Here is a 27,698-nt window from a genome sequence, read left to right on the forward strand (position 1 = left end):
AAGACCCTTTGCCATTTTTGCTTGCCAGCAGAGTAACATGATTACTTCTGCTAGGATGTGGCTTTCTGGTCTATATTTTCTAAAAGGAGAACCATCCCTCTTGGCTTTCAGGCCAGTGAGGGAGATGAGCTATTGCAGCATCAGTGAATGTAGCACACAGTGGGTGAGGGAGAGCCTTCAGTGATGTATAGGGGAGAGAGAGAGAGAAATTGGGGCTCGGAAAGTCAAGCTTGGCATGTGGAGTGTGGCAGTCATGTCCCTCTTTTGATCTGTGAAATGTTGGAGCAGAACATATGTTGTACTACCTCTGAGCTGTGGCCCACCATTGGCATCGGCCAATGATGTCATCATCCAGTGACTACCTCTCAGTGATTCCTACAAGACCTATTTTTACCTCACCTGGGAAAGTGGGGTCTTGGCTGACCTCCAGCTACAGAGGCTGCTTCTGTTGCTCAGGATACCTAGAGGCTACCAGGGTAAGGCCATCGGATAGTGGTTATTGCCAGGGTTGATATTATCTGGATTATGGTTCTTGAACTGCTATTGTTAGACCTTATTGCTATCGGTGGATTGTCTAGCGTATATTTAGTAATATATATTAGTGTGTTTGTTTGTGTGTCTATATATGCATAGTGTGCATCTGCTAGTGTATTGGCTATATGCACAGTGTGTATTTCATTACCAAATTTCATTAATTGTTTGTGAATTATCTTATGTAAACTTTTTGATGTCATGAGCCACTTTGAGCATGAACTATCACAGATAATCCACTATCTCCCCCAGTCACTATTCTGTAGGGACAAATGAAGGAGTGTGAAATTGAACTCTGGCATAGCTCAGGGCTGGAGGAGCATGTGCTTTGAAGGCAAAACGTCCCGGGTTCAATCCCCAGCACCTCTGGGTAGGGCTGGGAGAGACACCTGCCTGTCAGTCAGTGTTGACAGTACTCAGGTAGATGAACCAATTGCTCCAACTTGGGATAAGGCAGCTTTTACCAAGCAGCATGAGGCCAGCTCAACGAAAGCTGGAAGAAGAATTTAAGCAAACAAACAAACAAACCCTCCAGGGATGTTCAGACAATCGCTTATTACAAGGAAGGCCTCTTGTGAATTCCTCCCCAACCATCTCTCAGGGTGAGCTCACACAATGCATCACAGCTAAGAATGTTTCTCCACAGGGACTCCAGTGTTCACCCTAATTCTCCTCCTCCTCGTCATCTCCTCCGTTTCTAAGCTTTAAGACAATCCCACCATTCTCCATAATTCTCCATATCCTGATCCAAACGTTAATCCATTGGCTTAAAACGTAAAAGAGGCGAATATGATCTTTTTTACTGCCTTCTCGTCCAAAGCTGCCCTTACGTAGACAAAAGGCTGAGCAGCAAAGAGGCTGTTTTAATGAGTCCCTCCATTTCACCAGAGTGGCCTTTTTTCCCTGGATTCATCAGGAAGGGAGAGGCGAGAAGGCAGCCACCTCTCTCCTCCTGGTGAATCTTAAAGCCTTAAATTGAGACAGTGAGATTCATATTTCAGCAAGCCGGGGAACCAAGTTTAGACTGCCATTTTGACATTCTCTTTGGGGAATCAGTGGAGTAAACACCCATACTTGATTCACATCCATGGTCTCTTGCTTGCTTAGAGTTATGCCCATCTGTTCAGATGGCATCCTGCCCACCAAGGCTGCCCTTGGGAACGCAGGCTGCCCGGCAATTGGCTTCAGTATGCATTTCTCAAACTGGGCCAGCCAGTATCAGCCTTCTTTTGGGAAAGGCCCGGGAGATAAAGAAATACATTTCATTGGCGCTGTTAATTCCACACACACACACACACACACACACACACACCCTTTCCCTCTGTCATTGTCAGGGAAGTTTTAAGGGATTGTTTCAATGTAATGCAATGCAGCAGAACCACCCGCCATCCAGTTGAATGTTCAAGGATTCCACTGCTTGATTCCCTGCAAAGGGAGCGAATGAGGACAATTAATGAGGTATCCTATCCATTAGGGAAGGACAAAATTGTCTATTTCAGTTTCTCATCATTCCAGGGTTATATTCTACCCATCACATTTTTGCATCAGTTTGCAATTTCTTAAAAATCCTCATTTAAAAATTCAGCACTTCAGTGTACATTTCTCCTGATTATACACATCTTTGTATTAAATGTTGCCTAACTCACACATTTTTTTGCAAGCAAATTTCCTTCCTATACTGCATTTTCCATGCTAATATATACATTCTTATGCACACGTTACCTGGAAAGAGAACCACATCGCAAAATGCAAATGCAAAAGTGTAGATTTTTTAAAGAATGGCTTTGTTTCAGTTCGCACATTGTTCTGGAAAGTGTGAATTAGGTAGGTTCTCGTTAAAATTCAAGCCAAACCGAATTTCTCTCCCATCCTTAGTATCCATTACACCTGCTGGGTTTCTCCAGCCTTCAGGAGTCCTCTTTGCAAATTCCTCCACATTAGGAAAAGGAATCCGGTGCTCAAGTAGAAAGATTTTGCTATTCAGAAATCTTGCAGTTGGCACTGCCCTACCTGCAAGAAAACAACCCTGCCTTGTGGTTGAAACATCGGCCCAATTACGCTAATTGCTCTTCTCCAAAGGTGCCAAGAAAATGACATTCATGGCGGCCGGCTGAATTGGGAGGGAAAGGCAAAGGGAGCAGCATTAACAGCCCTGAAATATAAGTAAGTCAGGGAAGCCCCAGTGCAAAAACGCAGCGCACAGACAGGTTCTTAATAGACTGGCTTGAAATATTTCACGTCCCTTTTCATATTACCAGTTTTAATTCATGGCATCGATGGTCTCAAGGAGGGACAATGTGGTCACTGTTAGCAGCCAGAGCAAATCCTCTACGGCAAAGGCTGTGACTCAGGGGTAGAGGACATGCTATATGTGCCGATTTTATTAATGTGTTTTATTTATTGACACAATTTATATACTGCTTATAACCACAGCAGCCTCCAAGCGGTTTGCAAAAGTACAGCAAAAAGGGGGGGAAATCAGTTGAAACTACAAAATCAGGCTTCAGTTAAAATGCCTGCGGGAAGAAGAAGAAGAAGAAGAAGAAGAAGAAGAAGAAGAAGAAGAAGAAGAAGTCGTCTTCAGTAGGGAATTTCAGTAGGAGGAAGCCTGTCTGACTTCAACAGGAAGGGAGTGTCATAAAACTGGACCCACAATACTAAATGCACAGCTCACGGTGGATACAAGTTGTGCATCCAAGCCATGGGGGACCCCTAACAGTGAACCCCCTAAATACCTCAGAGATTGGGCAGAGATCTAAGAGATTAGGCAGTCCTTAAAGTATCCTGAAGCCAAGTCAGTAAGGGCCTTGTAAATTAATACAAGAACCTTGAACTCGGCCTGATAGCCTATGGGCAGCCAGAGCAGGCTTTTGAGCACCAGAGTCATGTGCTAGCGATAGTGTGTCCCAGTTGGTTCACATGTCAAGCAATGCAGGTCATGCTGAGCTAGATGGACCAATGGTCTGACTTGGTTCAAAGGCGGTTTATTGTTTTCCTCTCACATATTGATTTGGGAACCTCTTCTCATGAATATATCACAGATTTCACAAGAACTAGGCCTCGAAACATAGAGATAGAGAGAGAGGTTTAAAATTGGATGTGCCTGAAGAGCAAAGAGCCTGGGTCTATAGGACCAAAGTGTCATCGCCGGACATATGAGCACTTTGCAGAAGTGTCTGAATTCCAGCAGTCAGGATAGTCCCGAGTCAAATCCAAAGCTCAGTACTCTAGAGTTCCAGGAGTATCCAAGTCACAGTCCATCAACAAGGGCAGAAGAGAAGAAGAGTTTGGATTTGATATCCCGCCTTTCACTCCCCTTAAGGAGTCTCAAAGCGGCTAACAATCTCCTTTCTTTTCCTCCCCCACAACAAACATTCTGTGAGGTGAGTGGGGCTGAGAGACTTCAGAGAAGTGTGACTGGCCCAAGGTCACCCAGCAGCTCCATGTGGAGGAGCGGGGAATCGAACCCGGTTCACCAGATTACGAGTCCACCACTCTTAACCACTACACCACACTTGCATGTGCTCTACCTCCGTGTCACGGCCTTTGGCAAGGAGAATGCAGAGGATTTGCTCTGGCCACTGAACAGTGACTGCATTGTCCCTCCTTGAGCTTGATTGGAAAAATCTAGCAAAACAAAAACCTTCAAAGAGGCTTAAATATATATTTTAGATGCTTTCATTGTTTTATTGTTTGTGTGTTTGCCATCTCAGACTCCTCTGGAAGGGCAGGCTATAAATGAAACGAAATAATACTATACCCACTGGGTTAGAGAACAGTTTCCCATGGAATTCATTCTAGAACTTTTCCCATTAGAAAAATGTGAAAGACTTTATAGTGTAGCAGCAGAGTTATTGTCTATTGCAGTGGTGTGGTTGGTGTTCCAGCAGGGTGAGATGATGGACCTCTCTCTCTCGGCCCTGTCTTCATTAAATGAGTAGTGGTATTTTATGATAATCTTTTCCCTAAGGGGAAAAAAATGTTGTTTAACATGGAGGGGGGAGCAGAGGAGGAGGAGGGGAAATAATCCTGCTCCTTTTCATTCAGGAGACAAAAGCCTTCTCGATGCAGCATCCCCACTCTGTGACTCCGCTGTTCTGACACTGTGTCAAGGTGCCTCCACTCGGCTCCTTGTCTCTGATCACAGTTGGAGTGTCTTGATAGAGTCGGGAATCAGTTGTGTCAGCAAGTCTTGGCAGAAAGTCAAAGAGGGAGCGTCAGAAATAACCATGCCCCCCTTTGCTAAAGCAGAGGATGCTGGGAGATGTTCCCCCACTTCTATCTCCTATTTAGTGTTTTAAAAAAAGAAATTAATGTTCATTTTAATGCTCCATAAACCATTCTTATGGCACTCGTGCATCAAATGGTCTAGAAGAGGGGAGGGCAATTTGCAGCTGAAAGTCTAGCTTCAGCCCCAGGGACAATGTGAACTGCCCCCCTGGTGACCACTATGGATGGGTGAATTTATCAATTTCGGCTTCTCTCGGTTTCTCTTTTTTCCAGTCTTAAGTACAGTTCTTCATATTTACACACCAGCTTGCTTGCTTGCTTGCTTGCTTATTTATTTATTTTATTTTAAGTCCTTGTGAAAATTCATCAGCATTTTAGTGTGAATTTCTCCCAATATACACATTTTTGTATGCAATTTTCCCCAATATAATTACAAAGCAATTTTCCCTAGCACAATGTATTTCTGTATATTATTTTCAGTAATCTGTGCTCTTATTTTTTGCACACTTTACCCTAGGATTTGTATTTTTGCATGCATTGCTCGACTAGAGAACAAAATTGCAAAAATCAGAAAAGTGTGAATTTCAAAAGATGCCTGTGTTCCACCTTGCATACTGTCACAGAAAGGATGAATTAGGCAAGTCCACCTTTAAATGTGAACCGAATCTAATTTCTCCCCCATCTCTAGATGGTTCTGAACATTAGGGCCAGACCATATATATTTTTTTCTGCCTGAAGGGAAGGGCAAGATGGCGCCACCTTTTCCAGGTCTGGAAGCTGACAGCAGAGGCAGCTGAACACTAGTCATGAAGTGACAAATTCAGAAGTGCATGGTCTCTTCATGACAGTCACAACCCCACTTCCCTTCTAAGAGCATGCAATAATCTTATAGTTATACAATAATAATTAGGAATGCATTGCAACAATCAGTGCAGATCTCCACGTGTTGCCTTCTATCTACAACGATGTTTCCTAAACTTGGGTCTACTGATGTTTTCGGACTACAATTCCCATCATCCCTAACCACTGGTCTTGCTAGCTAGGGATGATGGGAGTTGTAGTCCAAAAACAGCTGGAGACCCGAATTTGGGAAACACTGAGCTAAAGCTATTATTTTCTGTGCATGAGCAAATGATTCAGGGTGCTCCAATATGTTATTTCAGAGTGGCTTAAGTTGTGTTTTCCTTGAAGTTCCATTGTATATAACAGAACTTGCACACAATTTTCTTAAAACAGAAGCAAGCACCTTGTGCTTTCAGTGTTCCTAAATGCTTAGCTTTGGAGCATACATAATAACTCCTCCTTGGTGTTCTTCCTGTATCCCTTTCCACAGCTGCTAACTCGCTTCCTTTGACTCTGATTGGCTCCAATCAGCACAAAGGGAGAGAACTGGCTTTTCCACAGTGGCTTAAGAAGCTCCCCTTCCATGCTGCTGGGCAGCTCTAGGCCTCTGGAGACAGGGACCCCACTGCAGAAATAGTAACAGGTCTTTGACCCTCCACAACCTTGGAGCACTGCACCTCTGCATAACGTTGATGTCAGGACAGCACCTCCAGAAGACATGAAGGCAGGAAACCAGCTGATGGGATACTGGATAGGTTTTGTAGGACATGACACAGAAACTGACAGGGGTCTTGATGTCAGGACAGCATCCTCCAGGAAACCTGAAGGCAGGAAACCAGCTGAGGGGATGCTGGATCGGCTTTGTGGGACATAACATACAGAAACAGACAGGGGTCTTGGGAGGAATGGCTCAGGTTGCTGCAGTTGCTGCTGCTACCCACTGCACACCCCTCCAGCCCCCACCACCTAAAGATGCTGCCTCACTCTGCCTAATAGTTGGTTGCCTCTCTGTGATAGTGTTTATTTTTCAGTTGCCGCATTTTGGTTTGCCACCTTGGAAATTGCACAGGGAAGTCAAAGCACAGAATGTAACAGATAAATAGAAAGGTCCTGAATACGCACTCTTGCTTAGGAATGTAAGATGTCCCTTGCTGGTAAGGCCAACTCCTACCTTGAGAGAGCTGTGGGCAAACACACCCTCTGGTGGCTGCATTCTGATGTTTGTAGACCTTGGTGGTCCTACCTGGCAACAACCCACAGAGCACCCAAGTAGTGCCAGGTTGCTGCATCCAGCTGTTACTTTAGTTTTGCACAATACTGCAGATGTGGAGTCACCCCAAGGGATTGTGGGGAATTAAAATGACACACAGACTTGGCTTTCTTGAGTTGCTCAAAGTACCATGCTAGACTCTGTGGTGGTGGTAGGGAGTTTATAAGGAAGGGGGTCCAATGCAAGTATCAGCAAAGGGCGCTTTCATGGCCCTGGCAGCTGCCCAAAAGTGCCTTGTGACAACAGATGATGGATCAGATCAAGGTCCACCTTCTCCAGCATCCTCTGCAAGAGTCTCAGCAATCAGCAGGTGCTTGAAAGCCCACCAGAAATTAGACCGTGGTCCATCAGAGGACTTCAGCCTTTCCCCCCACTCCTGGTCCAGTGGCTAGCTAGTATCATTATGGGTTGTGCAACCAGCTTTGAGATCTTTGGCTAAAGATCTTATTATTAAGACGCGTGGTTTGCCCCAAGATGGAGGTCCGCTCATGGCTAGCACACTTAATGCCGCCCGCTGAGCTGAAAGCTGAGCCCTCCATTCTTCTGCTTTCCATTCCATCCTGTTCTGCCCCAAATTTTCCACTGAAGGCTTGTCACACTCCTTGCAACTTGCCTAAAGAACAGCTTCCCCACTTTTAGAGGGAGCCTTTTTGACAGCATGCAGCTCAACCGGCAGTTATCCCCCATGCCCTCCTCTGGCTAGCGAGCAGCGTGGAAAAGAGGGGAGTTTAAGAACACAACAGCCAAGGCAGGAATTAAAAGACACACACACACACATACACACCGATCTTTATATGGAGAAAGCAGAGAGAGAGAGGTTCAAAAAATAGCATGAATTGTACACTGGAACACTTAAGACTTCATTCGGCATGGGGTCTGAATACCGCTTTCTCCTTTGCTCTTTATTACATGGTTAGAAGGCCAGCAGTGTGAAACTTACAGCTTGACTTTTGAAACACCTATAGCGGCGTAGTTTGAGAACTTCAGTGTTTGTCACCGACAGCTCCCTGCAGTGCAACATACCGGTTTCTCAATAGAGCCGTATATATGATTTCCCTAAGTGCTTACAGTTCCGCCGTCCTACATAGGCTGCTTTCAGAAGTGACACTTAAATTGGTATTTTTGCATTTCCCCCATGGGTGGGAGGATGGGACGACATTGGCTAAAATGCACACACTCTTAAACTCCATCCCAGGACACTGATATGGCGAGGGGGCTACCTCTATGGGGGGACCTTCTTCAAATCTACTTGTTTCTCATGGAGGACTCGCTTAACACTGTCCCCACTCCTCCCTGCAGACCTCGCCTCCAACCACAACAAAGTCCAAGGGCCAGCTCATACATCATCACATAGCCCTGCTGGGAAAAGTTTCACCTACTACATTTTTATTTTGGAGGGTTTTTTTGTTTTTAATAACAGGAATTATACCAACAAATGCAACCGCTTTCAAAAAAGAAAGAAACTCAACATAGAGAGGGAATCTAAAACAAGATGGGGAGCAGGGGGGATAAAAAGCAAGAAAGAGAAAATAAAATAGAGGGGTAGGGAATGTAACCGGAGGGGGAGTGTAGGAAACAAAGAGGTTGAAATACAATAATGTAAGTCGTATTCATGGGTGAGGTTCAAAGCTACTCTTCTGCATGTGGAAAGTTATTTTCAAGTTGATGGAAGGACTGCCTAACATCTCATGCTGGATTGTTGCAGCAACATCAACAGCAAAAAGGTGGAACTAAATTCAGCAGTATTCTTTGTCTTGTGGAGTCTCAATATGATACAGAAAAGGCTGCTATAATTAAACTATGGAATTTTCTCCCACAAAACATAGTGGTGGCCACCAACTTGGATAGCTGTAAAAGGGGATTAGACAAATTCATGGAGGACAATCGTGGGAGCACAAGCAGCTGCTTTATAGCGAGTCAGACCTTGTGCTCATCTTGACCGGCAGCACACATCCAGGGTTTCACATGGGCCTCTCAAGCCGTACCTGGAGATGCTGGGGATTGAACCTGGGACCTTTGGCATGCAAAGCAGATGCTCTGCTACTGTGCTACAGCACCTCCACCAATGATGGCTGTGTACTGCAGGTGATAGGTGTCTCTGAATACCAGTTGCTCAGATTCAGCAGCAGAGAGAGGGATGTTGTAGATTTCTGAGAGGCATCTGGGTGGCTATTGTGAGAACATGATGCTGAACTAGATGGACCATTGATCCAGCAGGGTTCTTCTTATGTTCTTAACCATTACAGCACCGTGCACATACTTAAGACAAGCAGAATGACACAGGTTCCTGGACGTTTTCTTTTCACTCACTCTTTGATGCAGATAATGAATGAAGAATGACCAGGATGGAAGTGCTGTTCTTCTAATCACAGCTATCTGCAAATGTTTATGTAGATAAGGAAAGGACCATAGGCTTAATGGCAGGGCATACATACCCTTTGCATGCAGGAGGTCTTGGGTATTTATTTATTATTTATTCACAGCATTTTTTACTTTGCTCTTCAATCACAAAGGCTCTCAGAGCAGCTTAAGGTCAATAGAAAACAAGACTGTCCCTGCCCTCTGGTTTCAATCTGAAGGACACAAGATGAAAAGAAAAAGGGATGAGGCGAGAAGAGGAAAACAAGTAAACTCAGGCACCAGTTCTTAAAGTTCTTATGAGCAGCAGTTGGGATGAGCTGGTCCCTCAGCAGAGCCAATGGCACACCCCCTGCTGCCCAACTTTCCCACTGCTTCAGCCAAGAATGGTGCTCTCCTCTCTCCTCTATGTCTCTTCTGTGTCACATGCTCTCAAATAGCAAAGTTGGGCAGGGTGTCCTTCCTCTCTGCTACAGAGGTAAAAAATGTGCCATAAATCAGTTGACAGACCTCCTTGGCAGTGGTGGCTGGTGCCCAATGGGTTTTGGTAGGGTAAAAGGCAGGGAGACCAACAGTAGGTGGAGCCAGAGAGCCAATCACATGCAGAGCTAACTAATTCTGGTTTTGTCCATATCCTCCTCCCTGCTGAGTCATCCCAGGGAAACACAGACTGAGAAGGAGGAAGTTCACAGGCAGTGCCACCTCCTGGACTGGATGTAAGCAGGAAGGCAGGCAGGTAGGGACTGTCTGAAGGTAGAGGGAGGCTGGTGGAGCAGTGCCCCTAATGGACCCCATTTTCCCTAATGGACCCAAGGGTCCTAATGGACCCTAATGCTCCTTGAATGTCACAGACTGGCTGGATGCAGAGGACTGGTGGGAGGCACCAGCTGGGGAACCCCCCAGGGGAAGAAGTCTCAGAGCCAGGGGATTGATGGTGGGATGGTGATGGGTGGTCAGAGGGAGAAGACTTGGAGGAGGTAGTGTCAGAAGTTGAAGATACAACAGAGTTTAGGATGCAGGAAGAAGCTGGGGCATAGAGCAGTCCTGATTCAGAGGCTGGAGAGGAGGGGGGCAAGGAGAACGAGAAGAACCTGGTTGCTGAAGAGTCCAGGGAGTTTCCTCCTCCAGCTGCAACCAGCTCCCCTACTCTCTGGTCTCCCAGAACAGGCAGAGAAATGAAAAGAGCAGAGGAGAGGTTTGTTGCAGGCCAACGCAGTCTCCAATTGCTTGGGGAAAACCTGGAGAGGAGGGGAGTTAGGCAGTTGTGGGCAGTCCTTGCAACTGCCTCATTGGGGGCAAGACCTACTGAGAAGAGTCATTAGGATCACTAGGCCTGCACTATTTTGGTTTCTTTGAATAAAGAGTCAGCTTCACTGACACTGGTGGCATTTTTAAAATGCTGACCTTCACCTCACTCTGGCTTTTAACATTAGGTAATGAGGGGGTTGGCTTTCTGCAGCACCCAGGGGATGCAACACACGGAATAAAAAGGAGCTCTCTTTAGGGGGTGATGCTAAGTGCTTTGAATAGTGGTAAGCCAAGCATTTGAGGGCCTTCCTGCTCCAAAGTCATGCCCTGACGGCACCACTACTCATAACAGCACACAGGATGAAACTCACAAACAGGGTTCTGTTTTCACACACAAAAAGCTCCCCCTCTTCTTCTTCTTTTTTGCACTTCTCAAAGAAACTGTCCATGCAAATTAATGTCAGAATTTTAAAATGAAATTAGTTCTGATTCCACATTAAGAACATTCTCAGGCAGTTAAGTTGCCATTCATTAACAGAGTCAGCCAAGGCTCATATTTTGTTAAGAATCTGGTAGGTGACAAGGTAATTATCTGGCTCTTGGCATTCCTAATCCCTCATTTTCCCCCTATGCTTTTCTTTTTAAGCATTCTGCTTTCCTTCCAGACATGGATTTTCAGAAAGACTTTGCCTGTGAAAAACTGATGGTTTCCTAAACAGGAGCTAAGGAGAGAGCAGACACCAAAGCTCTATTGGGTCCTATGATAGACGTCAACGAAATGTGGAGTCGCAGCTCAGTGGTAGAGTATTTGCCTTGCATGCAGAAGGTCCCAAGTTCAATTCCCTGCATCTCCATGCAGGGCTGGGAATGTCTCCTTGCCTGTAACCCCAAAGAGCCACTGCAGGTCAGTGTGGACAATACTGGGCTATGTGGACCAATGATCTTCCTAGGATCCCTGTGAGATACTTCTGGGATGACCAGAAGCAAGGGATGAAGGCAAAAGCCTTTCCCCCACAATGGGTGTTCAGGGGCATGCATAGAACTTTGAGAAGTTTACGGGGGGACCTTCAACAAAGCTGTTTATCCTTCAATCCATCCCTCAAATTATGAATGAAAAGGAAACAACCCCATTCTAGCCATGTCCTGAACCCATTCCTACCTGGCAACAACACAGTCCAGGGTCAATCCAAGAATGAAGTCCAGCAGTTAGGATACAGTTCAGAGTCCAGCAGTCAGGATACAGTCTGTAGAGGTCCAGGAACATCCAAGTCAAGGTCCATCAACATGGGCAGCTACAGCACCTCTGTTCTACTTCTCTTTTGTACATTGCCTGGTGATTGCAGCATCGAGACTTGATGAGGCATGTGACCTCCACCTGTTCCAAGCCTACTCCAGCTAAGGAATCACATCCCTCCTTCTGCAGCTGGCGAGCCTCACCTGGCCAGCTAGGAAGCTGAGCTGTGGGCCCTTGCCTGCCTCAGCTTCCTAGAGCGCCCCTCCTGCTGCTGCCTATGCCTCAGAGCCCTCTGTGTTCGTGCGGACATGACCCCTCTGGCTCTGGTGATGGGTCCTGCTGCTCTGGTTCCTGTGCAGTGACCTCCATCCCCTTGCCGTCATCCGCCACCCTGTGAGAACTTTCTTCCCCATCCTCTGCTTGCCCCAGTGTGTCCCAGTCCTGGCTACACCCCTCGCTGGGATCCTCTTCCTCCTCCTCACCATCCTGCCATTTCAAGACAATCCATTCCCATGGGGGAAAATGCCCTCTGTTTTTGCAAGTGGAACAAACTGTAAATTAGTGTAAATCGGTTCAACTTTTCACTCCTATCCTTGGCATAGACTGCATACCCACCTTGAATTTAAAGCAATACCACCCCCCTCAAATAATCCTAGGAACTGTAGTCTGTTAAGGGGACTGAGAATTCATTTGAGGGGTATGCTACAGTTCCACTATTCTTTGGGAGGGCAGGAGGCGTTGATTTAAATGTATGGTCCTTATTCATCCATAGTCTGAATTTTTTCTTACCAGGATTTGCAGTGTTCATATACACAGGATTCTCAACACCCCCTTCTCTCACTCACCCCAGCAAAAGCAATCGTGTGATTTCTCATGGCGAAGCATTTAAATTTTTCATCTTAAAACATGGGAAAATACAGCAATGTCTGAAGCCCTGTTCTATGAAGTCAAAACAGAACCCTATAAAAATTGACAGTACAAAAATGACTTCTGAAGTTGTCTAATGATATCTTATAATTATCCCTCTGGGCACTTATAATTGTTCTCATGACATGTAATTATGTAGATAAATTTAAGTGTAAAAAACCATTAACAGTGCTGGTGTTTAACATGTGTGAGAGGGCTGGTAGTGCAGCTCTCACTTTGCAGAAATCAAAGCTTATATAAATTTCATCATATGGAAATATATTTTTCTATAATATTATTATACACATGTTGCTTAGAATTTGAAATCAATAGTGAGAGGGCTGATCTCTAGAAAGGGATTTAGGGCTGCAATCCTGTACACTTCTTCCTGGGGGTAAGCATCATGGAACTGAATGGAACTTACTTCCAAGTAGACAAAGATAGGCTTGCGTTCTAGAGTGTCTAGAACTCTCATGCTAGATTTTGAAACACCACAGTATTTTTGATTACCGTATTTTTCGCTCTATAACACGCACCCGACCATAACACGCACGTAGTTTTTAGAGGAGGAAAACAAGAAAAAAAAATATTCTAAACAAAATAGTGGATATATGATTTTTGTGGTTCATGCTGTGGCCACAGACATGTGATCTGACAGTGAGTTTGGAGTAGCCCAATGCAAAAATCCTGAGGATCCATGTGGATCCATGCTTTGTAACCATGGAGGAGGGAAGGAAGGGGAACCATGGATCCTCTGCTCACGACTGCAGCAGATCCCCCCCGCCACCTGCAGGCATTCGCTCCATAACACGCACAGACATTTCTCCATACTTTCTAGGAGGAAAAAAGTGAGTGTTATGGTGCAAAAAATACGGTATCTAGAAAAAAGATATAAACTGCTGCTGAAGAAGAATTCTAAACAATGGTACATAAAATATAATACAGAATAACAATCAGCAATACACAGATAAAATTAGCAATATTTTAAAAACAAGTATGCAAAACCTAATTATATGCCTAGGCAGCTGAAAATAGTTTATTATTAAAGAATAGTTTATTAAACTTACTGAAGTAAGAAAGTTATTTCTTACGTAATGTTAATAGGCTAGGCATTTCAGACCACAGGTGCTGCCACACAAGATTGCATCTGGGTCTAACTCACAACATACTTTTGGAATGTATGTTATCTAGACTACCAACTTAATCATTGCAGTGACCAACCTGTAAGGGAGATCGGTTCAGATGGGAAGCTGAGACTGCAATTCTATACGCCCTTACCTAGGAGTAAGCCCCACTGAACTCTAAGGTAGTTACTTCTGAGTAGATAGTGAATGTTGGTGAGATGATGGCAGAGATGGGATTTGAACTGAGGGCATAATAGTTTTAATGACCTTTTGGTCTCTTAATTACTATTCTCTGTTGGCTCTCTTATTGTTGATAGGTGTTTTCAGCAATGTGTGTCAGGATCTGAATGTAGAAGTGAGTTCAGCTGAAGGAAGGCACAGCACTGGGGTGGGGGGCATTTGCATGGGGGGAAATGGTAGGCGTGGGAGAGTTAAAATGGCATCCAGTCCCATCAACTCCCACGAGATCAGACCATCATGCTCACCCAGTTTAGAATCCTGTTTCATGCTGGGACCAACAAGTATCCTGAAGGTAGCATGGCACCATCATGGTCACTAAGAGCCTTATCCTTCATGAATTTATCAAATCCCCTTTTTAAACCATGGAAGTTGGGGGCCATCAGCACAACAGGTGGTACGAAACTTCACAGCTGAACAATGCCTGGCAATAAGACATGCAGTCTGTTCTGGGTGGGATTACACTCCCCTTGAAGGGATAGGTACATAGTGTGTGTGTGTTTTGGTGGGGTGTCTCCTGGGTCCAGCATTGTCACTAGAGGTCCCAGCTGAAATGAGTGGCACAGAGTGCCTTTTTCCACCTTTGGCTGATTTGCCAGCTACCATAATTTCTGAACAGGGATGGATCATCTGGCCACAGTGATTTATGGTGACCTCCCAGTTGGCTTACTGGAATGTGTTGTATGCAGTGGGTCTGGTAGGATGGAAGGCAGGGAGGTCAACACTAGGTGGTGCCAGAGCCAATGAGAGGCAGCACCAGTGATTATACTTTCCCCCCTTCCTCCTCCTCTCATTGGCTCTATATGGGGTTCCCCTTGAAAGTGACTTGGGAGCTTCAATTAGTGCAGAATGCAGCTGCCAGACTGTTAAATTAGTTCAGGTGGATGCACAGATTCTAAAAGAATTACATTAGCTTCCTGTTTGCTCTGATTTGAAGGGAAGGTGCTGGTGCTTACCTTGGAAAGCCTAAACAGCTCAGGACTCAGATGCCTGGAGGTGCACCTCTCATTAGACCCGGGCTGCTCATGTCCTGAGATCCTCGGAGGCGGCTTTTCTCCATATTCCCACATTGTGTGAAGCTTACTATGAGATGACGTGGGATTCATAGACTTCTCTGTGGTGATGACTCATCAGTACAGTGCCCTTCCTTTGCAAATAGTTAAGACATATTTGCCTGCCTGGCCAGCTTACGTTTTGCCCAATGGTGTATTTTAAGTATGTATATTTGCTTATTCTATGATTCAGCTGGTTGGTTTTTATTTGGTGTTCTATTACCTTCCCCGGTATTGACGGAGGGTGGATAATACCGTACTTTAAATAACCAAATGTGATATCTTGCCACACCCATGTTCTTGCTTTTTTGGCTAACACAGATTTAGGAACATTCAACCAAGATACACGGTCCATTTTTAGCAGAATCAATGTTTTCAACAAAGGGAATGTGGGAGTCTTGAGTGATGCTAAGAACATAAGCAGAGCCTGCTGGAACAACTAGCGGTCACCTAGTCCAGCATCCTTTTCCCATAGTGGACAATGAGGTGCATACAGGAAGCACACAAGCAGCACCTGAGCACTCTTCCCTTCCATGGTTTGCAGCAACTGGTTTTCAGAAGCATTTCTGCCTCTGACCATGCCTTCACCTGTTCTCCTGCACAGCAGTAAACCAGGCAGTGTTGCGTTGAGTGTCATGCTTTTCAACTGTAAGGTGCAAGCTGCAAATGTTCCTACGTACTATATATGGTGAGCGTAAGGCCACTTTTCAAGATTTAGCCGTTTTTCTCCAATTCATGTTTCCCATTGATCAGATACTATTTTTTTTTAAAGAAAAGAAAACCACCTTGCTCCAGTTCTTTATTGGTTACATAAAGCGAAGCTCCCAGAATGACTCTGCAACTTGGCTCCTTGGCCTTCACCCCTTCCTGGTTGCCTCTTAGATTAGGAGTAGAACAAAAGTTAGATTGGGATCTATTGGTAAAGCTCTAGGAGATTTGCAGTAGGTCATCAAGGGTTTCTGACTTCCATCTGAACAATAGCAACTGCTGAACAATAGTAAGAGGAAAAGGCATCACCTTCACCCCACGGAAAGCAAATAAAGTTGCTGAAACAATTATTGTGAAGTGGAGAATCAGGAGTAGATTTCATATATGAAAAGACTATGAGAAAGTGAATTGCCGGGCTCAGCATATGCTCAGAGGCGCCCTGCTTCTTAAATCAGGTATGCACTGAGCCAGTATTTGTAAAACTGCTGCTTTAATGCTGTTAAAAATATTTGATAAAAATTATTTAAAAAAAAAATCTAGGGTATGATCATGGTTGGAATACTGTGTACTGTTCTGGATACCTCATCTCACAAAGGGTTTTGTAGAGTTGGAAAAGGTTCAGAAAAGGGCAACCTGTAACCAAGATGATCAAGGGGATAGAACAACTCCCCAGTGAAGAAAGGTTGTGGTGTTTGGGACTACAACTCAATGCAAAATGTATAAATTGAGTGGGTGCAACCAGCATTATTACAAGTTCTTGGGTGTTAGCCCTCAGAACAAGAGTTTATGACACTCTCCTTGATTGTCATAGAATTACATGAACTGTAAAGCCAGCTGCTTTCACAGTTAATTCTAACAAGGAAGCTATTCATTGATTAGTTAGTTCAAGTAATATTTGGATTATTTGAACTTGGGTCAATTCTCTCAATTTTTCTTGCAATTTTTTTTTTTTTTGTTTCTAATAATACTTTCAACTATTTTCCATCATAAAGATAGGAGCAGCCAGCAATTCACAGATCCAAACACACTCTGTATTCCATCGGGTTTTGTCCAGCCTTTTATACTACATCAAGATTTGGTATTGACCCTCCTATAAATTTCACCATGGAAGTTATTTTCATTATGTGGTCAATGTCTCAGATTTTAATTAGCCACTGATGCATAGGTAGTGCTCACTTTCTCTGTTGAGCAGGGTTGTGTGGGTCACCTTCATCATGAATAGCTGAAACATTAAAATAACGGGGAACTTTGGGTTTGAAGTGCAACTTATTTTGTTTATTTATTGTGAAAGACCAATGGCAAAGGGAGGTATAACCAACCTGGAGCCTGCAAAGACTTTCACTGGTGTGCCTGTGCAGGGGCCCAAGTCTCTGAGCTTTCCTCAAAAAGAAGAAGAAAGTCCCTAGTCCTCCTAGAAAGAAAGTTATGGGGAAAACGTGCAGGCGATCTCTATGAAATGAGAGTGTCGTGTGGCCACCTTGTATATTTTTCCTGGTACTGAGGTATGCTCCTTGCTTCTTTTGACAGCAAAAACATCTGTGTATATGTTCATAAAATCAATATTGTGCAATCTCTATATAGTCAAGCCCAGCAGGGCATAGCTGACTTCCATGGCAAGCATAATGTTGATGAGGGTAGCTGTCTCTCTAATTTCCGCCTCTCCCCATGGCAGCCATTTTGTGTTATGTGATGCCCCACCTCATAGCAGCTGCTTTTGTGGCAGCACCCCCAACATTTGGAACGTCTCCACTGGTTCCAAAAAGGTTGGCAACCCCAGGGCTACAGGAAGATTCTAGTTCCAGATTACTATTGCAGTTAAGTCTTTGAGGTGGAGAACTTACTAAATCAGGAAAAAGGAGTACTTAGCTAGGGCCTATCCATTTATTCCAATATGTGGCTTATCCTGTCTAATAGATTTGATAGGATTTGGGGAAGCAAGTGAGCAAGGAAGCAGTGAATTTACATGCCCAAGCTTTTCAGAGAAATATCCACTCAGCAGCAAGAGATGTGCTTAATGCAGTGTTTCCATAAACATTGAATGACTGAAGCCAAACTATTGCTTACTGGTGGGCTTACTATCAACAATGGTTCTGGCCTATATGAAGGGTCTAATTAGGTGTAACAGTGAACGTATGGTGTGTCCCTCCTCCTAAAATAGATTTTGCTATCTTAAAGCTTTTCCAAGTAGATCTCAGCTACAGCTAGTACTAGGAGCCACAAATTCATGTGTTACCATCAGTACACATGCAACAACATTATATGCTGGGAGAACACTTGGAAACTGAGGTCTAGCTCAGAGTAGTGCGTTCTGATGGTTGCCTCCTTGTGAGAAGTGAGGTTGCTGGCAACTGGGCTGAGGGCCTTTTTCAGTAGTGGCACCCACCCGGTGGAACACTCTCCCATCAAATGTCAAAGAGATAAATAATTATACAACCTTCCATAGACATCTGAAGGAAGCTCTGTACTGGGAAGCTTTTAATGTGTGATGTTCTGTTGTGGTTGTGTATATTCTGTTGGAAGCCACCCAGAGTGGCTGGGGCAAACCAGTCAGATGGGAAGGGTACAAAAAATAAATTATTATTATTATTATTATTATTATTATTATTATTGACAGGCCTTCAAAAGTTAACGCCCACTATGTCCTGTAAAGAGTTGTCCATAGAATAAATAAAAGATGGATAGCTCAGAATTCACCCATAAACCCATTCTGTCCTATTCATGCATCAATCTTTGATGCACATTTTATCTCAAAATATGTATTGTCTCAATGTTTGCATTTCTAAACTTGTATTATCCTAAACTATGCATTTTGGTGCACTTTTGAGCCATGGGCTGTATTGCAAAATCAGAAAAATGAGAAATCTCTGTGGTCCATGCGGGAAGACCAAATGAAATTCTCTTCCATCCCTAGAAAGAGTGTATTATACAGTATATGTCAGGATACACAGTGTTCCTGATTCACTAGTTAGATATTAACGTATAGAATTGGTTTCATGTACCTCTCAAGCACATGACAGACTCCTATTGGAATTTGGATGGCAGGGGCTATTCCTACAAACCATTCCCATATATTACACAAGGGATTAGAATCCCAGAGTTAGGTGTGCCAACTCCGCAAGATAATGAGTTTCCAGAGGCTTAAGTCATGTTCCACAGAATTGTATAACCTTTTCTAATTCATCTTACCTGGCTCCCCTCATTACAAATTCTTATGGGCCTAACGGTCAGGAGTCCCTTTACCTTTTTAGGGTTAAGAGACATATCCCATCTGATAAGTTACATTGCATGTAGACATTTGCCTCCACCAAACTTCACACACAGCAGCAGTACATGGACTTCAAGACTCCAACACTCATCCAATGTATTCCCTTTATTGAACTGTATTAGTTAAATGCAATCAGATTAAGTCACATTTATAAAGCAGACCATCCAGTTGCACTGAAACCGATGATATTCATTACATAGGGTTTTTTTTTTTAATCACTGTCCGGTGAACTGGCAAATCCAATCAAAGCATTAGTCTTCAATTGTTAAAAAAAAAAAATAAACCCAAAAAAGTGTAAAAAAAAATATTCAGACAATAGCCAAGCCATCACATCACGACGCACAATTACCTAAAATCGCAATTAAAAAGCAGTTAAACGGGGGAGAAAAAACTAAAGGAAAGGGGAAGAGGGGGAAAAAAACCACTCCTAAAATCTTGGACTATCCGTATAATACAAGAAGCAACAAAGGGCAAGAGCATCAAAGCAGATTCCTATCTAGCAACTATAAATTCAGTCAGAAGCAGAAGCTTTAAAGTACACTAAGCTCAAGCAGGACAATAAAAAATACTGCGCATGGAATACTTTTAATCTCTTCCATTAATATTCATTTCCAGCTGCTTATAATAGCAGCGCCTCATGGCCAAATCATTAGAGTTTTACATCTGGGTTGCAAATGACACTTTGATTGGATGTAATGTTCAAATGGTCCTCCCCACTGAGCTTCCGTCAAGTCTTCTGCAGAGAGGTGTCCTGTAGTGCCAGGGGCTCACTGAGCGTGCTGGCTCAACGTGTGGTTCTGGAAAAAGATGGGGAAAAGGAGACATGCGTGAGGGGCAGAATAATAGAAAGCAAGCCCGTACCCTCCTACTCAGTCGCATTTATGCGGAACTCAAGATAAAAGCTTTGCAATTATTACAGAACAAAATGCAATAAAGAGGAAGGGGGGGAGAGGGAAAGAGAGAGAAAGAGAGAATGCTCCTAAGTAACAGCTGCCAATGTGACACATTTGCTTTGTACTGATAGATCTGTTAATGCTGGCATGAACTTAAGGAAGAAAAAAAAGGGGGGGAGAGAGGAAGAAAGAAACACACAACGAAATGGATTGCAGTTAGCCAAGTAGCACCGTGAGGATTTCGCTGCATTTAGGCAAAGTGGTAACGCTCTGCAAGGGGTGCCTGCCTTCTGGGACTTCCTTAACTGTAACAATTAAACAATATTCTCTGTTGCACAGGGACACACATACACACAGGCTGCCGCCGCCGCCGCCTTTGCCATATCTCCATTCGCTATTCTCACTTGGTGCAGATAAGACAGTCTTGGCAGAAAGGGACGCCAGATTGCAACTCACAACACTTTGACAGTTGGAAAAATAACTTCGGCAAGAGAAGCACACCAGTTGCTGCGCTCCGGCCCATCCTGAACTTGGCACGGGGAAGGTGCGCACAGGCGTGACGGAGAGGGTCAGTGTGCCTCCCCTGTGGCACATCCAGCTACACCTGGCTTCCCGCCATTAAGGAGTCCCAGGTGCACTGTAAAGGGAACTTGCACAGGGAACCCAAAGGGGCATTGAACGCTCCCAACTTTTACAAACAGGGCCATAGCCAGCGATTGGGCTTTACTCAGAGCAGACCCACTGAACTTAATGGATCTAAGTTAGTCAGTGGTTCTACTCTGAGGCTGACTAGTGCTGGATGCAGCTGACAGTGCAGTATTCTGGCGGGTATCCATTTCACGGCAGAAAGGGGTTAACTGCGAGGGTGGAGGAAGGTGGCTGTGTTGTTCAGTGGTTCGAACTTGGTGAAAGGATGGCATTTAACACACACCTCTGCAATCAGCTTCCATCCCTTCATAAAGGGAGCTGCAACTTCCCCTCAAGGGAGACATTAGTGTTCAGACATCCTGTCTGTCATTTGCCAGCAGGCTAAATAAATCCTAATGCTGTGCAGTAGTTGCATATCCAATCTAATGCAAACGGAAGTCGTGTCTCAGAGTTACAAGCACCTCAGGGACGGCGTCTGGAATCTCCAGCTCCAGGAAGCACTGGAAAGATCTCCTGGCCACTCTCTCTCTTCAAAACACTCTGCAACCAGGTCTACAACTCCTCCAAACACAGTTCTTTTCTCAAAGATCTGTTGAAAGACATGATCTCATGCTGATCTGGTGGTACGGAATGAGAGACCATTCAGTTCTCATTCTCCTGAAGGGGGATTCAATCTGAACCAATAATTTTCAATTTTGTTTGCATGAGTGGAAGCTACTCCTGCAAACAGAAGATTGTGGTCCTCATTCAGAGAAAAAGAGTTATGCTTACCTCCCATTGAACTCAAGCCAGTCACCACTAATTTGCCCATTCATTCTAAGAAGGATTTGCTTTCAGTCAAAGCTTCTGTGCCTTTTCACCTTTACAACACAAAGGTCTGAATGTTTACTCCCAAGATTTCATGGCAGGTTGTTGGATTTCCTGATTATGTGTGTTTGTGTTTAGGAATATGTTCCCTTATAAGGATGCATCCTAAATTAACTGATACAACAACCCTAAATGTTTGCCTTGCAATGCCTATCTGCAAAGCTGTCCAACTACTCTTTCACATCAGCGTAACATCAGACAAACACACAAATATATTTAACTCTCTACAGATCCTTCACTTCTTTCTAAGCAACTCAAAGTTATTCTCCGCACAGGAAACTCCTCCTGAATCCATTATTATTGAGATGACATCAGTCTAATGAAAATTGTCTGGTGACAACATCTAACTAATGGAGGATCCATTTGCAGGCCTTGTCTCTGGAGGTAGCGGCGACCCCATTTAAATACTGTACACTAAGTTGCTGAACTGTGCACTTCCCCAGAGTGACCACCAGGTGTCACAAGTGCCGTGGCATTTCTAAGTCGTATCAAAAGTTGTTAGCAGGCATTGTGGCCAGTGAGTTTCTTATGAAACTACACATAATAATGCTCATTCTTCTGCACACCACATGACAAAAGGTTGGGGGGGGCAAGCATACAACACTGCTATGTAGAAAAATAGGTACAGCATTTTTTTAAAAAAAATTAAATGTAGAAGAGAAATCAGAGCTTCAAAACAGCAGGGCAATTCCACCAAGAACTGTATTGTAGGAGATGGAGAAAGTGGTTGTTCATTTATTGCAGTTATGCATAATGGTGAGCATTTAGTTCAGGGCTGGGGAACCTGGTGCCTTCCAGATGTTGTTGGACTACAACTCCCATTAGCCCCAGCCAGCATGGCCAATGGTCAGCGGTGAAGGGGGTTGTAGCCCAATAACATCTGGGAGGGGGGTTGAAGCTTTCCCAGCCTACATCGAGAAAGACATTTAAAATTCTGCTGTTTCTCACTGGCACAGCTATTTCAAAACCTCTTTCGAGTTTATTAACATTCTCATTTATTAAATGTATGCCCCAGACTCTCCATAAAGGACGCTCAAAGCAGCTACATAGCTAAGAACTACATAGCAACTACATATTTTTTAAAAATACAAAAGAAAGAAAGCTGCAATAAATAAAAGCAAGAGGCATTTAAAGGGCAGGGCAAGGATACAGGATACGACCCAGAGTCTTGGTATGCCTTTGTTTTCCTTCTCTTCTGTAAAGGTTTTGCATTTTGTTGCATAAATGTTTTGTGTTTGGTTTTTTTTAAAAAAAGCTTTAAAAAATAAATAGTAGAGGAAGATAAAAGCATCAAAGAAGAAGAGGAGAAAGAAGAAAACAGCCCCCTCTGTAAGTCAAAGACCTGTCTAAATAAGTAGGTTTTCACCTGCTGGCATTGGCCGACAAAGTGAGGGGCTAAACTGGCTTCCTTAGGAAGAGAGTTCCAGCCCTCTAAGCGCTGCCAACATACCTTTCTTGTGTACCTGCCAAACACACCTCTCCTAAAGCTCTTAAAACTTGGCTTGCAAGCTGTCAACAGCCTTGTAATAACACGGGGACTCAAGACGATCCTACTGGATCAGGCTGATGGCCCGCCTAGTCCAGCATCCTGTTCTCACAGTGGCTGGCAAGATGCCCTAAAAGAGGAAGCCTACAAGCTTGCCACTCTGCCCACCTACCATTTCTAGCAGTGGAGAGCTGCGGTCAATCTGAGCAGGCAAACAGTCTCACCTGCTATAAAGCATCTTCCTATGTCTAGGCTGCACATGAAAACACAATAACACTGTCAGTTCGGGCACATCCCTGGGAAACTGCAAATATTCTTAGGGCAGCAAAAGCAGTTCCTGGTCTGAGCTGTCCATCTGTGCAGACATTTCCTGCATGCACTCGCATGGGCAAAACCATAGCTGTTCAAACTCATTCTCTAGTCAACTAATTTTTTAAAAAAAAACCCACAACCAAGATTCCCTTTTGCCTTCACAACCCACTGCATGCACCTCGTGTCCCAAGAAACCAGACCTCATCAGAAACGCAACAGCACGTTTCATGTTACTACACTTCCTTCTGACATATGCCTGCTTGCCTCAGTGCAGCCATGTTTCTTGTTGGCCATAGATTTCAATTTCTTCGGACAGCCTAATACCAACTTTTCCCTCCTTTTTTCTTAAAAACAAATGCAAAAGATTTAGCATTCTCCAGTCGAAGCGAGGGCTGTTGGTGCTCAGCAGATCCATACTTATTTAGGCAGTATCATTTAAAAGATAATGCACAATCAGCACTAGCGGCAAGGCGTACGTTCCACAGGCCGAGAGCATGATTTCCAACCTGTGTGCCTGCCGCATTGATTACACCAGGCAGGTCAATAACAGAATGGTATGCGGCTCTAAATCTGATAATGAAGCTCTCCTTGTGAACCTTCTCTTCTCATACACGGGTTAATAATACCTTCTGCACACAGCTAATATAAAGAGCATGCTGTTTTCGTAAGCAAGAGGCTGGGCAAAGATGCAAGGCTGATTACGCTCAAATTTGACAGCAATTCACAAGCGGGGTCACTGTTCAGCTCCCTAACAACCCACGGCCTCAGCCGATTGTCATGCCACCCATCAGTCCCAGGGCCTCAGAGTAACATTTGCCATGAATAAAACTAGAGAGTCATGTAAATAATATTATTCTTGGGGAAGCCCTGTGGGTTGTATGGAGAGCTTTGCACAAATGGCCTTTCAGAATTCTGTCCCTTATTTGTTGGCAGGGATATCTGGAGTTTGTGGGGGGTACCATATCATCAAATTTATCTATGGAGAAGAGAAGTTCTCCAACTGCTTCTCAGGGGTAAGCCATCTCCTGCCACCATCCCCCCCCCCAAATAGTTGCCCCTCTACTGCTGCAACTTGGTGGTTCCATAATACAGTGGCACCTGTATTATGGAACCACCTTCTCTCTGAACTTAGGTGGGCATCCCAATTAATCACACTTAGGCACCTGAAATTTGTCCCCCATCGTGGTATGAATGACCACATGCTCAGAAGGAGATGGGGCATGTAGTTTCCAGGGCACCTGGGGATTGGGTGCCTTGGGAAAATTACATTTCCCAAGGTCTCTGGGGCCTGAGTCACAACTGTTACAGTGCTTAAGCTGCCAGGGGAGCACATTAGAATCCAAACCAGAGAATAACTTTAGAGTAAATGACACTCAACTCACAATGCACCTGAACATTATAAGCATATTCAAAGGCAGGTAATTGTGAATTCTGGCGACATGACTAGTGACCAGGTGGTATAGGTAGCCATTCACCTTTCCATATGATTACAGTACAAGGCACCACACGGTACATTTTAAAAATATTACTGGCTGGCTGAACCTCTTTCATTCATACCTGCAGGCTAAATAGCAGATCCAGACTAAGTGAACAGTACCTTGCAAATGCATATGCCAGTCAATCACCCGGTGTGATTTACCTCCTTATGGAAGTTCAGAACATATGTTTGCGGTGAGCACACCACCTTCAAGAACAACTTTATTCTTGTTACTGAGCATATACTAAATGTATTTTTTAAAAAGGCATGTCTAAATGACACTCGTGCTCTGCCTTCAGAACAGCAATAAAGGCAGTGAGTTTTAAGAAGACCAACAGAGAAGCATAGCAAGGCAATGCTGGCAAGCCGGAAGAGCGAAGTGGACGGTTAGGAGGCATGGGCGGGGGGCGGAAATGGAGCACAGCTAAAAAGCTGGCACTCGAGCTGGGAATCTTCCACCCTGCAGTAACAATCTCTGCCAGCAATCCACAGGAGTACTACAACAGGAGCAGGTGAAAAAAATTAAAATGCTACCGGGAGGGGAGCGATGGTGGTTTGAAACAGCAACACGTCCATTTGATGGTGTGCTCCACATCTGTTATGCATCTTCCGTGTGCCAGGTAGGGTCTACTGGTGAGAGCTGGAGATTTTGGAATCTAGGTGAAGGAACATGGACTCAGCCAAGGCTGTATTCACATGACCAGAGACGGATACTTAGGGAAGGGGCACAGTTTGGTGGCAGAGCATCAGGTTCAATCCCTGGGATCTCCAGGTAGGGCTGGGAAAAGACTCCCATCTAGAACCCCAAAGAGCTCATGCCAGTCAGTGTGGAAAACAATGAGCAGGATAGAATAAGGCAGCTTCCTATTTAGGTGGGCTTAGGGTGTGTCTCAGCTTTGTCCTTCTAGCCCAGTATTAGTTACTCTGGCTGACAAAAGCCCTCTAGAATCCCAGGCAGACATCTTCCCCACCCTCTGTTACCTGATAGACCATGGAACCTAAGGTTTCAACTGTGGTTTCCTTGCTCATGGCTAATATATGCCAAATATACCTTAAACAAACAAACCTGCATCCAGAACCCCGCCCCCGCCCAATACTTTGCTTTTTGGGTGTTTCCTTAATTGCAAATGTTACCCATTACATTTTATTGTTTGTTTGATGCAATTAAGAACAAACCCATCACGAGGATCAAGATCTTTTGTGCTTTGGCTTTTCATGCGGATATTTTTCATTTGGAGGGGAAAGTACTTGCCTCAGCCAGCAGAGCTTATATTACGGGGGTCCTCCAGGGACCCCCCTGCCCCACTCCCAAGAGCCTTAGATTGGGACTGTGCTAATCCAAAGCTTGAGATGTGACAGGCAGCAACCGGCTTGCGGCAGGGAGGGGGCTGCGAATCAGAAAAGCCTGCAGAAAAAAAGAAAAAGAAAATGGGGTGGGGGGGAGAGCTGAGAGCGCAGAATGACCACTCATGGCATTGTGCACCCCCCACCCCTTTTCTCTGTCATAGAAGGAAATTGCGGGAGGGGGAAATCACCTTTGCACTGCTGGGCAGTTTGTATATATGCTTATTTTTAGAACGACCTGACAATTATCCAAGGGTCTAACACTAACAGATGGCCTGTCTTAAAGACTCATATGCTCGCTAGCATGCACTTCCGACAAAATGGTAAATGTACTCAAGAGCGTGCCATAAACAGCTTTCAATGAGTACTCCAAATCCAATTTAGTTAGCACACTTCATTAAAACCGATAGCGGGTAACCAGAGCTTCTCCTAAACCGAGGCATCAATTCCCAGCCCGGTTGTTCCAGGTAACGCGCAAGTGTGGTTCGTTATCTGTCTAGCTCTCAATTTCCCAAGAAATATGTGGCCTACCCTCATTTCCTTTCTCAGCTGCTAGGGAAAGGATGAATCCTAACCTATAGAGCAACACTTGGGGAAAAAGCAGGAGGGGGTCTTCTAGGAATGAGAGCTTGCAGCTTCTAGTTCTATTTGGAGGATCCCTTAAAGCTGAGGAGGATGAGAAGAGTTGGACTTGCCCACTGATGAATTGTGGATTCTTAACAGCAGCATCAAAAAGGAGGTCATTATCATAAGTGAAGTGCAACACCCCTCTAGATGCTATACAAGAAAACCCAGTCTTCACAAATGGCAAGGAAAGTGATGATTTGGTCCCGATGTTCTAGATGAATGCAAAGGCTCTCTTTGCATAGCTCTCAAGCTCTCTCTATCCCCTTGCTTTAAAATCCACTGTTCCCATGAAGTCTTTGCCTCTACCTGTTAGTCCTCATACCTTACAAAATTAAGCCTTGGTTTGCGACACTGTTTTTTTCTGCATATCCCCCCCCCCCCCCGATACTTATGCTATGCTGTCTCTCCCTCTGTTGACATGTAGGGCCGTAAACATCTTGAGGGCAAGGACATAGTTTCATACCTCTCTAAAAAGTACCACGTACACTGATGGAACGATAATGAATACAGCAGCATCTTTATCATTACTATGTGGATGGTTTTCAGCATCCCTGTGTACCAAGGCGACCAACCAAGCTGGTTTCAAATAATGATCCCAAATTACTCCCTCTAAAAGCAAGCTCAGGTGGCTAGTGCTGACACAAATGGAGCCACCGAGAAACAAGAAAGTAGGATCAGCTTGTTTGGGGGAACCCTGATGTTTGTAAAAACATGGAAATAAATAAAAGCTTTAATGGGACAATGCCCCTCCCCCCCCCAAAAAAAGAGCGCAGTGAACATGCTCAAAAACCATAGAATGCAGGGTGTTAGATTGAAATTAAGAAAAATGAAAAGTGGAGGGAGTGAAATTCAAGAGGTTTAAAGTCCTGCAGGATGGGAGGACCTCTGGCTGGAACGATGAACAGCAGCATTTCTATTGAGAATACACTGCAGCATCACATTGTTGCAGCAGGCTGCACTTATTCATGTACCAGAGTTAGACTGCCAGTGCAGACCTCCTTAGTTTTCCTCCCCAAAGTATTTTGTGCAGCTCCAAAG

At 44.4% G+C, this 27,698-nt stretch overlaps 1 protein-coding gene and 1 long non-coding RNA gene across 4 annotated transcripts in view; one reads left to right on the plus strand and one right to left on the minus strand.

Annotated features, from left to right (window-relative positions):
* The first annotated feature begins 381 nt into the window (after positions 1-381).
* LOC310768290 lies at positions 382-27,412 on the plus strand. Its single transcript, XR_014551267.1, has 2 exons — positions 382-476; positions 20,031-27,412. It is a non-coding gene; the product is annotated as an uncharacterized lncRNA (long non-coding RNA).
* ZNF423 (zinc finger protein 423) overlaps positions 19,093-27,698 on the minus strand; it is a 320,155-nt gene continuing 311,549 nt past the window's right edge. For all 3 annotated transcript variants that reach the window (XM_083625988.1, XM_083625987.1, XM_083625989.1), the window contains one exon: positions 19,093-19,803. In XM_083625988.1, coding sequence (XP_083482114.1) covers positions 19,774-19,803 — 30 coding nt within the window. In that variant the 3' untranslated portion in view covers positions 19,093-19,773. The remainder of the gene's footprint in view (positions 19,804-27,698) is intronic.

The sequence above is a fragment of the Podarcis filfolensis genome, assembly GCF_964270895.1.
Source record: "Podarcis filfolensis genome assembly, chromosome: 8".
Lineage (NCBI taxonomy): Eukaryota > Metazoa > Chordata > Lepidosauria > Squamata > Lacertidae > Podarcis > Podarcis filfolensis.